Source organism: Ranitomeya imitator, chromosome 5, assembly GCF_032444005.1.
Source record: "Ranitomeya imitator isolate aRanImi1 chromosome 5, aRanImi1.pri, whole genome shotgun sequence".
NCBI classification, from domain to species: Eukaryota; Metazoa; Chordata; class Amphibia; order Anura; family Dendrobatidae; genus Ranitomeya; species Ranitomeya imitator.
The window spans coordinates 566,558,204-566,574,425 of NC_091286.1; the positions used below are offsets into that span (position 1 = coordinate 566,558,204).

General features: G+C 44.8%; 1 protein-coding gene across 1 annotated transcript in view; it reads right to left on the reverse strand.

The window, feature by feature from the left end:
• The window catches only part of KLHL30 (kelch like family member 30), a 114,794-nt gene that overhangs the window by 25,827 nt on the left and 72,745 nt on the right, over positions 1 to 16,222 (reverse strand). Inside the window, exons 3-4 of the mRNA XM_069727745.1 lie at positions 10,850 to 11,009; positions 7,428 to 7,514 (exon numbers count right to left, since the gene is read on the reverse strand). Of these exons, the coding sequence (XP_069583846.1) occupies positions 7,428 to 7,514; positions 10,850 to 11,009 (247 nt within the window). The remainder of the gene's footprint in view (positions 1 to 7,427; positions 7,515 to 10,849; positions 11,010 to 16,222) is intronic.

Sequence of the window (16,222 nt, forward strand, 5' to 3'; positions counted from 1 at the left end):
GGTAGTCCACCTGTATGCAATCTGTATCATATACAGTAGTCTGTCAGTACATACATGCATTTTCTGAATGGTTACAACACCATTAAGCAAGAGGCACCAAGACTATCAAAATCTCTGATGATCCCCTTAGAGCTTCATCAAATCCATTATCATCAAATGGAGAGAACATGGTGCCACAACAAACCTGCCAAGAGAGGGTCGCCCACCAAAACACAGCCCAGGCAAGGAGAGAATTAATCAAAGAGGCAGCACAGAGACCAAAGGTAAGCAGAGACTGGAATATCTGTCCATGTGACCAGAATAAGCCATACACTCCTTAGAGGTACCCTTTATGGAAGAGTGGGCAGAAAAAAAAGCCTTTACTTACATGCAAAAATTGTGAGGCTCATTTTGAATTTGCCAAAAGACATGTGGGAGACTCCCCAAATGTATGGAGAAATTACATTTTTGGCCAACAAGTTAAATATTATGTCTGGCGCCAAACCAATGCGACTCATCACCTAAAGAACACCATCTTCAGGGTCTCAGCTACATCTGGTAGCCAAGACCTCAGAGATGTTCCGACTCTGGGGAGCGCTACAGTCTTATTCCTGATCGCCGTTTTAAAACCGCAATTAGAGAATAAGGCCCCTTAGCGGCCGAAATTTTAATGCGTATTGGCCCTGTAGGTTTGGATTTGTTTTTCCTTTAATAATAAAGACCTTCATTTAAAAACTGCATTTTGTGTTTACTTGTGTTACCTTTGTCTGATATTTAAATGTGTTTGGTGATCTGAAACATTGAAGTGTGATAAACATGCAAAGGAGTAGGAAATCGGGAAAGGGGCAACCACTTTTTACACAACTGTGTATATACAGTTAGGTCCATATATATTTGGACAGAGACAACATTTTTCTAATTTTGGTTATAGACATTACCACAATGAATTTTAAACAAAACAATTCAGATGCAGTTGAAGTACAGACTTTCAGCTTTCATTTGAGGGTATCCACATTAAAATTGGATGAAGGGTTTAGGAGTTTCAGCTCCTTAACATGTGCCACCCATGTTTTAAAGGGACCAAAAGTAATTGGACAGATTCAATAATTTTAAATAAAATGTTCATTTTTAGTACTTGGTTGAAAACCCTTTGTTGGCAATGACTTTCTGAAGTCTTGAACTCATGGACATCACCAGACGCTGTGTTTCCTCCTTTTTGATGTTCTGCCCGGCCTACACTACAGTGGTTTTCAGTTGCTGTTTGTTTGTGGGCCTTTCTGTGTGAAGTTTAGTCTTTAACAAGTGAAATGCATGCTCAATTGGGTTGAGATCAGGTGACTGACTTGGCCATTCAAGAATATTCCACTTCTTTGCTTTAATAAACTCCTGGGTTGCTTTGGCTTTATGTTTTGGGTCATTGTCCATCTGTAGTATAAAATGACCACCAATCAGTTTGGCTGCATTTGGCTGGATCTGAGCACACAGTATGTTTCTGAATACCTCAGAATTCATTCGGCTGCTTCTGTCCTGTGTCACATCATCAATAAACACTAGTGACCCAGTGCCACTGGCAGCCATGCATGCCCAAGCCATCACACTGCCTCCGCCGTGTTTTACAGATGATGTGGTATGCTTTGGATCATGAGCTGTACCACGCCTTCGCCATACTTTTCTCTTTCCATCATTCTGGTAGAGGTTGATCTTGGTTTCATCTGTCCAAAAAATGTTATTCCAGAACTGTGCTGGCTTTTTTAGATGTTTTTTAGCAAAGTCCAGTCTAGCCTTTTTATTCTTGATGCTAATGAGTGGCTTGCACCGTGCAGTGAACCCTCTGTATTTACTTTCATGCAGCCTTCTCTTTATGGTAGATTTGGATATTGATACGCCGACCTCCTGGAGAGTGTTAAGGTACTGTCACACTAGACGATATCGCTAGCGATCCGTGACGTTGCAGCGTCCTCGCTAGCGATATCGTCCAGTGTGACAGACAGCAGCGATCAGGCCCCTGCTGTGCTGTCGCTGGTCGGGGAAGAAAGTCCAGAACTTTATTTGGTCGCTGGACTCCCCGTAGACATCGCTGAATCGGCGTGCGTGACACCGATTCAGCGATGTCTTCGCTGGTAACCAGGGTAAACATCGGGTAACTAAGCGCAGGGTCGCGCTTAGTAACCCGATGTTTACCCTGGTTACCATCCTAAAAGTAAAAAAACAAACGCTACATACTTACCTACCGCTGTCTGTCCTCGGCGCTCTGCTTCTCTGGTCTGGCTGTGAGCACAGCAGCCGGAAAGCAGAGCGGTGACGTCACCGCTCTGCTTTCCGGCTGCCCGGCGCTCACAGCTAGACCAGAGAAGCAGAGCGCCGAGGACAGACAGCGGTAGGTAAGTATGAAGCGTTTGTTTTTTTACTTTTAGGATGGTAACCAGGGTAAACATCGGGTTACTAAGCGCGGCCCTGCGCTTAGTAACCCGATGTTTACCCTGGTTACCGGGGACCTCGGGATCGTTGGTCGCTGGAGAGCTGTCTGTGTGACAGCTCTCCAGCGACCAAACAGCGACGCTGCAGCGATCCGGATCGTTGTCGGTATCGCTGCAGCGTCGCTTAGTGTGACGGTACCTTTAGTCACTTGGTTGGCTGTTGTGAAGGGGTTTCTCTTCATCCTGGAAATTATTCTGCGATCATCCACCACTGTTGCCTTCCGTGGGCGCCCAGGTCTCTTTGCATTGATGAGTTCACCAGTGCTTTCTTTCTTTCTCAGGATGTACCAAATTGTAGATTTTGCCACTCCTAATATTGTAGCAATTTCTCGGATGGGTTTTTTCTGTTTTCAAAGCTTAAGGATGGCTTCTTTCCCCTGCATGGAGAGCTCCTTTGACCTCATGTTTACTTCACAGCAAAACCTTCCAAATGCAAGCACCACACCTCAAATCAACTCCAGACCTTTTATCTGCTTAATTGAGAATGACATAACGAAGGGATGGCCCACACCTGTCCATGAAATAGCCTTGGAGTCAATTGTCCAATTACTTGTGGTCCCTTTAAAAACAGGGTGGCACATGTTAAGGAGCTGAAACTCCTAAACCCCTCATCCAATTTTAATGTGGATACCCTTAAATGAAAGCTAAAAGTCTCAACTTCAACTGCATCTAAATTGTTTTGTTTAAAATTCATTGTGGTAATGTCTATAACCAAAATTAGAAAAATGTTGTCTCTGTCCAAATATATATGGACCTAACTGTGTATATGTATATATATACAGTGGGGCAAAAAAGTATTTAGTCAGTCAGCAATAGTGCAAGTTCCACCACTTAAAAATATGAGAGGCGTCTGTAATTTACATCATAGGTAGACCTCAACTATGGGAGACAAACTGAGAAAAAAAAATCCAGAAAATCACATTGTCTGTTTTTTTATCATTTTATTTGCATATTATGGTGGAAAATAAGTATTTGGTCAGAAACAAACAATCAAGATTTCTGGCTCTCACAGACCTGTAACTTCTTCTTTAAGAGTCTCCTCTTTCCTCCACTCATTACCTGTAGTAATGGCACCTGTTTAAACTTGTTATCAGTATAAAAAGACACCTGTGCACACCCTCAAACAGTCTGACTCCAAACTCCACTATGGTGAAGACCAAAGAGCTGTCAAAGGACACCAGAAACAAAATTGTAGCCCTGCACCAGGCTGGGAAGACTGAATCTGCAATAGTCAACCAGCTTGGAGTGAAGAAATCAACAGTGGGAGCAATAATTAGAAAATGGAAGACATACAAGACCACTGATAATCTCCCTCGATCTGGGGCTCCACGCAAAATCCCACCCCGTGGGGTCAGAATGATCACAAGAACGGTGAGCAAAAATCCCAGAACCATGCGGGGGGACCTAGTGAATGAACTGCAGAGAGCTGGGACCAATGTAACAAGGCCTACCATAAGTAACACACTACGCCACCATGGACTCAGATCCTGCAGTGCCAGACGTGTCCCACTGCTTAAGCCAGTACATGTCCGGGCCCGTCTGAAGTTTGCTAGAGAGCATTTGGATGATCCAGAGGAGTTTTGGGAGAATGTCCTATGGTCTGATGAAACCAAACTGGAACTGTTTGGTAGAAACACAACTTGTCGTGTTTGGAGGAAAAAGAATACCGAGTTGCATCCATCAAACACCATACCTACTGTAAAGCATGGTGGTGGAAACATCATGCTTTGGGGCTGTTTCTCTGCAAAGGGGCCAGGACGACTGATCGGGGTACATGAAAGAATGAATGGGGCCATGTATCGTGAGATTTTGAGTGCAAACCTCCTTCCATCAGCAAGGGTATTGAAGATGAAACGTGGCTGGGTCTTTCAACATGATAATGATCCAAAGCACACCACCAGGGCAACGAAGGAGTGGCTTCGTAAGAATCATTTCAAGGTCCTGGAGTGGCCTAGCCAGTCTCCAGATCTCAACCCTATAGAAAACCTTTGGAGGGAGTTGAAAGTCCGTGTTGCCAAGCGAAAAGCCAAAAACATCACTGCTCTAGAGGAGATCTGCATGGAGGAATGGGCCAACATACCAACAACAGTGTGTGGCAACCTTGTGAAGACTTACAGAAAACGTTTGACCTCTGTCATTGCCAACAAAGGATATATTACAAAGTATTGAGATGAAATTTTGTTTCTGACCAAATACTTATTTTCCACAATAATATGCAAATAAAATGTTAAAAAAACAGACAATGTGATTTTCTGGATTTTTTTTTCTCAGTTTGTCTCCCATAGTTGAGGTCTACCTATGATGTAAATTACAGACGCCTCTCATCTTTTTAAGTGGTGGAACTTGCACTATTGCTGACTGACTAAATACTTTTTTGCCCCACTGTATATATATATATATACATATATATATATACTATATAATTGTCTAAGGGTCACTTCCGTCTGTCCTTCTGTCTGTCTGTCACGGTTATTCATTCGCTGATTGGTCTCGCCAGCTGCCTGTCATGGCTGCCATGACCAATCAGCGACGGGCATAGTCCGGAAGAAAATGGCCGCTCCTTACTCCCCGCAGTCAGTGCCTGTCGTCCGTATACTCCCCTCCGGTCACCGCTAACACAGGGTTAATGCCGGCGGTAACGGACTGCGTTATGCCACGGGTAACGCACTCCGTTACCGCCGCTATTAACCCTGTGTGTCCCCAACTTTTTACTATTGACACTGCCTATGCGGCATCAATAGAAAAAAATGTAATGTTAAAAATAATAAAAAAAAACAAAAACCTGCTATACTCACCCTCCGTAGTCGCTCGCGCCGGCCGTCATCTTCCGTTGCAGGTTCCGGTGGCAAAGATGGTATGGGAGAAGGACCTGCCATGACGTCACGGTCATGTGACCGCGACGTCATCACAGGCCCTGCGCGCCTGCGCTAGAAAGACCTGCCATGATGTCACGGTCATGTGACCGCAACGTCATCACAGGTCCTGCGCTCATACCAACCCTGCCGTGGACTACAAGGGACCCTCGGAAAGGTGAGTATATGTTTACTTTTTATTTTTTAAACTGTGACAAACCTAGCTGGGCAATATACTACGTAGCTGGGCAATATAGTACGAGACTGGCCAATATACTACGTGGCTCTGTGCTATATACTACTTCGCTGTGCAATATACTACGTGGCTCTGTGCTGTATACTACGTCACTGGGCAATATACTTTGTGGCTGTGCAATATACTACGTCACTAGGCAATATACTACGTAACTGGGCAATATACTACGTAACTGGGCAATATACTACGTAACTGGGCAATATACTACGTGGCTGCGCAATATACTACGTGGCTGGGCAATATACTACGTGGCTGGGCAACATACTACGTGACTGGGCAATATACTACGTGGCTGGGCAATATGCTACGTGGCTGGGCAATATGCTATGTGGCTGGGCAATATGCTATGTCGCTGGGCAAAATACTACGTGACTGGGCAATATACTACGTGACTGGGCAATATACTACGTGACTGGGCAATATACTACGCGGTTGGGCAATGTACTACGTCGCTGGGCAATATACTACGTGGCTGGGCAATATACTACGTGGCTGGGCAATATACTACGTGGCTGGGCAATATACTACGTGGCTGGGCAATATACTACGTGGCTGGGCAATATACTACGTGGCTGGGCAATATGCTACGTGGCTGGGCAATATGCTATGTGGCTGGGCAATATGCTATGTCGCTGGGCAAAATACTACGTGGCTGGGCAATATACTACGTGACTGGGCAATATGCTACGTGGCTGGGAAATATACTATGTGGTTGGGCAATATACTAAGTGACTGCAATATACTACGTGGCTGGGCAATATAGTACGTGGCTGGGCAATATACTACGTCGCTGGGCAATATACTACGGGGATGGGCAATATACTACGTGGCTCTGTGCTGTATACTACGTCACTGGGCAATATACTTTGTGGCTGTGCAATATACTACGTCACTAGGCAATATACTACGTAACTGGGCAATATACTACGTGGCTGCGCAATATACTACGTGGCTGGGCAATATACTACGTGGCTGGGCAACATACTACGTGACTGGGCAATATACTACGTGGCTGGGCAATATGCTACGTGGCTGGGCAATATGCTATGTGGCTGGGCAATATGCTATGTCGCTGGGCAAAATACTACGTGACTGGGCAATATACTACGTGACTGGGCAATATACTACGTGGTTGGGCAATGTACTACGTCGCTGGGCAATATACTACGTGGCTGGGCAATATACTACGTGGCTGGGCAATATACTATGTGGCTGGGCAATATACTATGTGGCTGGGCAATATACTACGTGGCTGGGCAATATGCTACGTGGCTGGGCAATATGCTATGTGGCTGGGCAATATGCTATGTCGCTGGGCAAAATACTACGTGGCTGGGCAATATACTACGTGACTGGGCAATATGCTACGTGGCTGGGAAATATACTATGTGGTTGGGCAATATACTAAGTGACTGCAATATACTACGTGGCTGGGCAGTATAGTACGTGGCTGGGCAATATACTACGTCACTGGGCAATATACTACGGGGATGGGCAATATACTACGTGGGCTGTGCAATATACAACGTGGCTGGGCAATATACTGCGTGGCTGGGCAATATACTACATAGACATGCATATTCTACAATACCCGATGCGTTAGAATCGGGCCACCATCTAGTATATATATATATATATATATATATATATATATATATATATATATATATATATATTGACATCTTAACAATATATTTGGATATTCTGCACATAGGTCTATATTGTTGTACTGTATTATGTCTATCTATAAAATGTGAATTCCCATCACAGTAAGTGAAGTAGTTAAGGATATACTGTAACAGCAGTTAATAAAGTACTATTGGGGACTACACTGTATTGATCGCTGCTGTTGGTTCTACTCACCAGTGACGTACACATCGTTATTCAGTGAAGTGACCGAGAATCCCCATTTATTATAATCTGGGAAATCCGGGAGTGACATCCACATTTCTGCAAAGAATGTAAGACTATGTCAGAATTTATTACCGTAAATAACATTTCCCACCTCTTCAATTTCCTTTTGTTTTTTAGATCTGTTACTCACTAGGGCAAACCTATGGTGTATGCAATATTATATTAGAATTTCTTTCTACAAATATACAGCCTAGAAATCATTTTTGTGTATAGGTTCATATAGCATTGTGCTGTACTGCCGCTGTGCTGTGGCTTACAGCAGTCAGTATTTAAAGGTAACCTGTCATCAGGATTTTGCTACGTAAACGACACGCATTATAATGTTGGCACTGCTACACTGAATAAAATGATACCTGGGTTGAAGAAATCCATCTTGTGGTTCTTGTTTAGTCTGTGTTTGAAGTTTTGAGTTAATGATTTGTTTGTGCTTTCGGGCAGGCCTGTGGGTGATCTTTTTTGGTGCTTTGGCCCCATCATCATCATTGCAGAAATATTTTTTTTAAGACCACAATATTAACTGAGCAGGTACTGTATTTAAAGTAGGAGACAAGTCATTGCAGGTTCAGTGACCTGTCATTAAGCCCAAAATGATGATAATGAGGCCAGTGCACCCAAAAATACACACCCAAATGTCCACCCTGAAGCACAAGCATCTCATTAACTCAAAACTGCAAACACAGTTTAAACAAGAACCACAAGACAGATTTCTTCAACTCAATTTAATCAGCGCCAATCTTACAGTGCCTGTTTACCTGATGGCAGGTTCTCTTTAAATCCTTTTACAAATTCACTGGATCCAAAAATGTTTCTCCCAAAAACAATGTACAATAAATTTGATTGGGAACAGTCTCAAAACTGTGCTGCTGAATGAATGATAAGTAGCAGGTGATGGCAGTGGAATAAAGATGTTGTCTCGTCTTCTTAAATAGGTAAAATTGCAAAGTGCTTGCAAAAATAAGCAACTTTGTAATTTACCTCTTATACAAAAAAATATCATCTGGAAAGATTTTTAATTTTATTGCTTACTGCTCGTTGTCTAGGTTACTGGCCACCTCTGTATCCTAGACAAGGAGCCCAGCGATAGAACATGCAGAATCTAAGATTGCACAGTTCGGACCAATGGTTTAACTATGCCACTGGTTCAAACAGTCAAACATCAGGAGTGCACCACACCATGTGGTGCAGTGCTGAAGAATGAAAATGTGACATACCCTAGAAAATGTAATGGACTGGTTGGTGGAACCACAGTGCCATGATCCAAGGAGAGCCTGGACGGGTGTGACTAGGTACCTCACCAAGTCCAACCTCAGATATACGGTGGCTGGCGATACCACGATCTGAGGAGGAATGAGTGAGAAGGAAAAAGGTGCTACACCAGGAGTGACTTCGGGTAGATGGCAGCTGACCCCCAAAGGACAGGAGGCAAGAATGGTAGATTTAGCAAGTATTGGTTGGCATGGCTGGTATAGTGACTGGCATGACAGACACACAGGCAGGCGGGTACTGACAGGCATGAATGGAATTCTGGCAGGCAGGCACAGCTGACAGGCAGGCATGGCTGATAGGCAGGCAGGCTGACATACAGTGCAGGTATACTGGGATACGAGCACTGAGACCTGAGAACTAGCAAGCGTTTTAGAAACAAAATACAATTTTGCACAGGCACCTCCATGCAGGTGGAGGTGCCTTAAATAGTACTTAGCTCCCATTCATTGACTGGGGACACTTTGGGACAGTGCGCACAAGGCCACTTTAAGAAGGAGGGAGCGCACACCTTAAGCACAGTGATTGGGGATTTGGCTGCTCTGCGCGTACCCAGGACATCAGCAGCAGCAGAGGAGTGAGGAACTGCAGGGCCACCGCAGTGAGTGAGTCGGCATCTCTGCCAGGGAATGGAGGCAGAGAAGCCAGCGCTACAGAAAACATGAAAATAAGCAAGTTTGCAATTGACTTGCTTTTACATTTACTTTCAGTTCTCCTACTCTCAACTCTTAATTTTCTGAGCTTTGTGCATGTTCAAATGCACTAGTACATTTAAATATTGTAATAACAACATTAACAGCCTGTAAATATGTTGTTGTAAGAAAGAGCTCCTGACCAGAACTGTTACATAAGGAGGAGCACCCACCATCGAAGCAACAAGGAATGTAAGGATATTGCAGAACTGTGAGCTGCTCAAGAGTCAACAGAATACCCGTTTAAGGGACAATAGCTATCATACAGATTTTTGTGAAAATCTTCATCCCAATGGTTTCAATAAGAGCATCAGCCAATTTGGTTCAGGAATTGCTACTATATGTAGTAGCTCAGGGACATAGGACACCATTGGCTTTATTTTCTCCTACATTCAAAATACAATCAACTCTGTAACCAGCATATTATAAATCAGAAGAAACTCAACAGATATATATATACAGTACAGACCAAAAGTTTGGACACACCTCATTTAAAGATTTTTCTGTATTTTTATGACTATGAAAATTGTACATTCACACTGAAGGCATCAAAACTATGAATTAATACGTGGAATTATATACTTAACAAAAGAGTGTGAAACAACTGAAATTATGTCTTATATTCTAGGTTCTTCAAAGTAGCCACCTTTTGCTTTGATGACTGCTTTGCAAACTCTTGGCATTCTCTTGATGAGCTTCAAGAGGTAGTCACCGGGAATGGTTTTCACTTCACAGGTGTGCCCTGTTAGGTTTAATAAGTGGGATTTCTTACCTTATAAATGGGATTGGGACCATCAGTTGTGTTGTGCAGAAGTCTGGTGGATACACAGCTGATAGTCCTACTGAATAGACTGTTAGCTGCTTTTTTCTTGCCATAGTACAAATTCTAAGAAAAACGAGTGGCCATCATTACTTTAAGAAATAAAGGTCAGTCAGTCAAAAAAATTGGGAAAACTTTGAAAGTGTTCCCAACTGCAGTGGCAAAAACCATCAAGCGCTACAAACTGGCTCACATGAGGACCGCCCCAGGAAAGGAAGACCAAGAGTCACCTCTGCTTCTGAGGATAAGTTTATAAGCCTCAGAAATCACAGGTTAACAGCAGCTCAGATTAGAGACCAGGTCAATGCCACACACAGTTCTAGCAGCAGACACATCTCTACAACAACTGTTAAGAGGAGACTTTGTACAGCAGGACTTCATGGTAAAATAGCTGTTAGGAAACCACTGCTAAGGACAGGCAACAAGCAGAAGAGACTTGTTTGGCTAAAGAACACAAGGAATGGACATTAGACCAGTGGAAATCTGTGCTTTGGTCTGATGAGTCCAAATTTGAGATCTTTGGTTGCAACCACCGTGTCTTTGTGCGACGCAGAAAAGGTTCCCTTTAAAGTTTGCCTTGGAAAGATTTTACTTACTAGTTTTTGGATTGTAATAGGAAAAGTTATGAGATGTACTAGGAGATTCATCAACATCTTCATCCTCCTCGTCCTCCTCTTCCTCTAAAACTTTTCCTCCAACTACTACCAACACTTGATGCAGAGATACTGGTGTCTGCTCAGTAAGGCCCTTTGTCACCTGGAGGAAAAATACATGGACTGAAAATAAACTTTCATAATGTGTTACTAAGAGGAACTTATTCAACTTGTCTATAATCCTTTCCAGCCATTGAAGGATCTAGCTATAATTACCAGTGTTAACACGAGTTACAATAGAGCCATAGATGAGAGAGGTGACACACACATTTGAGAGGTGACAGGTGTGGGGAATGAGACACCAGACGTAACTGATAACAGGTAGTCGTTGAGAAGAGATCTAGCTGGAGAGATTAGTCAAGTGTCTGATGATAGCCTTGACAGGTGATATGGGTCATAAAAAGTAACAGCTAGGGCAGGTGATCCTGGTACAGCTCAGGTGTGAGAGTTGACACTGATGGGAGATGACATTTCATTACAAGACTGTACAGATGAACACACTAGTGAAAGGTGACGCAGATGTCAAAGGTTAGAACGATGGAAGAGTTTCATGTTAAGTCTATTTGAGAGGAAATGACCCAGGGTGCAGGTGGCAGGTAGGTCATGTCTATGATACCAAAGGTGATGTGCAGGATGGAGGCATTGGTTTACTTCAATAATGGAGAATAAGAAAAAAACAAGAGTTATTCTGTTTTTGTTTTGTTTCATTGTTTCTTAAACTTTACTCTGAAACATTATTTTTTTAATATGTTCATTTTTTATTAGCATAATTTTTTAGATTTAATTGATACTACCAATATAGACATAAAAAAACTAATGATTCTTTTTCACAGGTATCTTACAACACTTTCCAACTTATTATGAAAAATTGATTTAAGTTTCATAAAGATGTAATTTTTGTTTTTCAAATAAACTCATGGATGGTCTTGCGTTTCAGGGCTCTTTGGATCACTGAAATCAATCTCAAACATTTGTGATAATTAGTTTACCAGGTGAGATCAATTTACCTGAAAACTTCTTAAGAAGGACGTTCCACATTATTAAGCAGGCAAAAGGTTTCAAGGAATATAGGAAAGAAAAATGATTTTTCTGTTGCCGAAAAGCGGCAAAGCACAAGGTATGAAAACATTAGATGTTTCACGAAAACATAAGCGTGATTGTCGTGCTGTGAAGAGATGTTTGGCTTAAGGCCCCTTCACATTAAGCGACGCTGCAGCGATACCGACAACGATCCGGATCGCTGCAGCGTCGCTGTTTGGTCGCTGGAGAGCTGTCACACAGACCGCTCTCCAGCGACCAACGATGCCGGTAACCAGGGTAAACATCGGATAACTAAGCGCAGGGCCGCGCTTAGTAACCCGATGTTTACCCTGGTTACCATCCTAAAAGTAAAAAAAACAAACAGTACATACTTACCTACCGCTGTCTGTCCCCGGCGCTCTGCTCTGCACTCCTCCTGTACTGTCTGTGTGAGCACAGCGGCCGGAAATCAGAGCGGTGACGTCACCGCTCTGCTTTCCGGCTGACCGACGCTCACAGCCAGGACAGGAGGAGTGCAGAGCACAGCGCCGGGGACAGACAGCGGTAGGTAAGTATGTAGTGTTTGTTTTTTTACTTTTAGGATGGTAACCAGGGTAAACATCGGGTTACTAAGCGCGGTCCTGCGCTTAGTTACCCGATGTTTACCCTGGTTACCAGTGAAGACATCGCTGGATCGGTGTCACACACGCCGATCCAGCGATGTCCGCGGGAGATCCAGCGACGAAATAAAGTTCTGGACTTTGTTCAGCGACCAACGATCTCCCAGCAGGGGCCTGATCGTTGGTCGCTGTCACACATAGCGATTTCATTAACGATATCGTTGCTACGTCACAAAATGCAACGATATCGTTAACAATATCGTTATGTGTGAAGGTACCTTTATACAGAGCACAGACGGGTTCATACAGATAAAGGCATAATGAAGAAGGTTTCTGCCAGACAAATACATCAGATTAAGAGAGCAGCTGCTAACCTACCAAAGAAAACAGGTATTTGAAGGTGCTAGTGCCCAGGAGTCCTGCAAACCTCAAGGGTGTAGGATCCTCCAGAGGCTGCAGTTGTGCATAAACCTATCTGGCCACCCCTAAACAGTGCTCACAAGCAGAAACAATTGTAGTGGGCACAAACATACATGAATGCTAACTTTAAAACAGTATTGTTTACTGATGAATGCCATGCAATCCAAATTGGTCCAGAAGGATGGAATAGAGAATGGTTGGTGGATGGCCCCCTTCTCTCAACAAGGCTGCGGGAGCAAGAAGGTGGTGGAGTCATGTTTTGTGCTAAAATAATTGGGAGAGAGCTGTTAGACCATTCTAGGGTTAACTCACACTTGCGAATAAATTGATCGGATTGGATTCAGACCAATGTTATTCTATGATTGGGGTTTTTTCAACTCCAGTCAGATCGACAATGAACTGAAAAATTAAAAATGCATCATGCTGTGATTACATGAGAATTTGGATTGCACACACCCATATAAGTCTATGGGTTGCGTGTGAAACATCGTACTGCACTTGGATATTACCCGAGTGTAGTGCAATTCTTACAGACGCCGGCAATGAAGGAGACGGAGTGTAACGGGGTCTACCAAGCTGGGGTACCTCTTTCAGTACCACCCCGTGTTTCAGGAGGTCCACTTTGCTTTGGCTTGAGTCTGAATGAAGGACGCTGGCTGGAATTCCTTGGTTACCTGGGAGCATATAAAATATCACTGCTTCTCCACGTATTTCCAGTCTGACAACACTTTATTCACAGGACACAGAATATATCACACAGATACAGAGGGCAGGCCAGACATACATTACAATAGCCGCAGGGGGCTGGAGCCTGACGATATTTACTGTGGGATTTACAAAGGTGGGGGGAGGACAGAAGGGGGATATCTTGTCCCCTCTGCCCAGGGGCGCAGCCTGTGGGCTGATGCATCTCACATGGAACCTATTATACATGCATATAACTGCACAACATATTCTGAGTACTGAGTGGTTCCATAACACGGCTCCCCTTTTCAGCGACGCGATCGGCATACACAGTCTGATCCTTAACGGATCGGTTTGGGGATGACCGAAGTTTATGGGGTTGGTACAAGTTCCGTTTGTCGACTTAGTCCATCAGTCTTATTGTTTTGTTTGCCGGGTCTGTAGTGGATGGTGAAGTCCAGAGGTTGTAGGGCTAAACTCCACCGCAGCAATCTGGCGTTGTCTCCGGAGACCCGATTAAGCCAGACTAGGGGATTATAGTCCATTAGGAGAGAAAACTATCATCCATACAAATATGGTTGCAACTTTTTGAGTGCCCATACTATCGCCAGGCACTCCTTCTCGATGGACGCATAGCTTACTTCACGGGGCAGTAGTTTCCGACTCAGGTAAGCTACCAGGTGTTCTTGGCGTCCGGCCCGACTTGGCTCAGTACTGCCCCCAATCCAAACATAGAAGCGTCTCTGTGAACCAGGAAACGTTTAGCTGGATCGGGTGCAGCCAATACAGGGGTATTGGTGAGGGCGTCCTTTAGTTGGCGGAAGGCTTCCTCACACTCTGGGGTTCAGGTTACCTGGCGGGGTTGGTTCTTACGGGTCAGATCAGTAAGGGGCTTGGCTATGCTGCTGTAATTGGGAACAAATTTCCTGTAATACCCTGCTGTCCCTAGAAATGCCATGACCTGGGTTTTAGTGCATGGGGTGGGCCATTTGGCTATGGCCTCAGTCTTGGCTGGTTCTGGTCTCTGTTTCCCACTTCCCACCCAATGCCCTAAATACTGAACCTCTGCTTTGGCCACGTGACACTTGTTTGGGGTTCAGGGTGATTCCGGCCTTGTGGATCCTGTCCAATACTGTCTCTATGTGACTTAGATGATCTTCCCATGCCGCGCTGTAGATGGCGATGTCGTCCAGGTAGGCACAAGCATAGTCCTGCAGACCATCCAGAAGCCGGTCAGCCAGCCTCTGGAAGGTCGCCGGGGCATTCTTCATCCCGAATGGCATAACTCGAAACTGGAATAAGCCAAACGGGGTGACAAATGCCGACTTGGGAATAGCGTCAGGACTAAGGGGAATCTGCCAGTAGCCTTTGCATAGATCGATGGTGGTCAAATGCTTTGCCCCCGCCAGCCGGTCTAACAACTCATCCAAACGCGGCATGGGATACGCATCCATCACTGTTTTCTCATTGAGCTTACGTTAGTCTACACAAAACCGTGTAGTCCCATCCTTCTTGGGCACTAACACTACTGGAGATGCCCAGGGACTATCTGACTCTTCAATGACCCCTAAAAGCAACATCTCTTGTATCTCTTGTCGCATCCCTTCTCGTACAGACTCAGGGACGTGGAAGGCGGGTTGTCACAGGGGGGTCTGATCCTGGGTCTCAACCTTGTGTTGTGCCAGGTGAGTGTACCCTGGTTTCCCTGAAAACTTCCTCTGTCGCTGCTTCAACAACTCCTCCGCTTGCCGTCTCTCCTGGGGGCCTAGGTCTTCACCCAAGTGTACCTGGTCCCATGTTTTAGACTGAGTCCTTTCCCCTAAAACATCAGGCAAGAGAAGTCCGGCTAAATCCTCTGCTTCAGGTGCACAGTTGGCCACTACCTCTTCAGGGCGCTCCCGGTAGGGCTTCAGCATATTCACGTGGAACATGCGGATAACCCTGGGGTCGTCACAATCGGCGACATTATAGGTTGTGTCGGCTGTTTTCCCCATTACCTGGTAGGGCCCCTGCCATGCAGCTTGGAACTTGTTCTGCCTGGTGGGCTCTAACACCAGGACCTTCTGTCCTATTTCCAAGGTGCACTCTCTGGCCCTCTGATTGTACCATACGCGCTGGTGCCACTGGGCCACCTGCATGTTCCTAGGTACAGCCTGGGTCAGCTCCTGTAGGTGGTCCCGGAATTCTAGTACATAGGGTACAATAGGTACCCCTTCTATGATGCCCTCCCCTTCCCACTGTTCTAGCACTGAGTCTAGGGGTCCCCTTACCCATCTCCCGTATACCAGTTCGAACGGGGAGAACCCCGTGGATTCTTGGGGCACCTCCCGATAGGCAAACAGGAGGTGAGGCAAGAATTTCTCCCAGTCCCTGTAGGTCCTGGTAAAAGTCCTATTGAGTTGTTTTAACGTCCCGTTAAAGCGTTCACACAACCCATTGGTTTGCGGGTGGTACGGGGCACTTCTAATGGACTTTATGCCGCACAGCTTCCACAGTTGGTTTGTCACCTCTGCTGTAAACTGGGTACCCTGGTCCGAGATAATCTCCCGGGGAAATCCATCCCGTGAGAAAA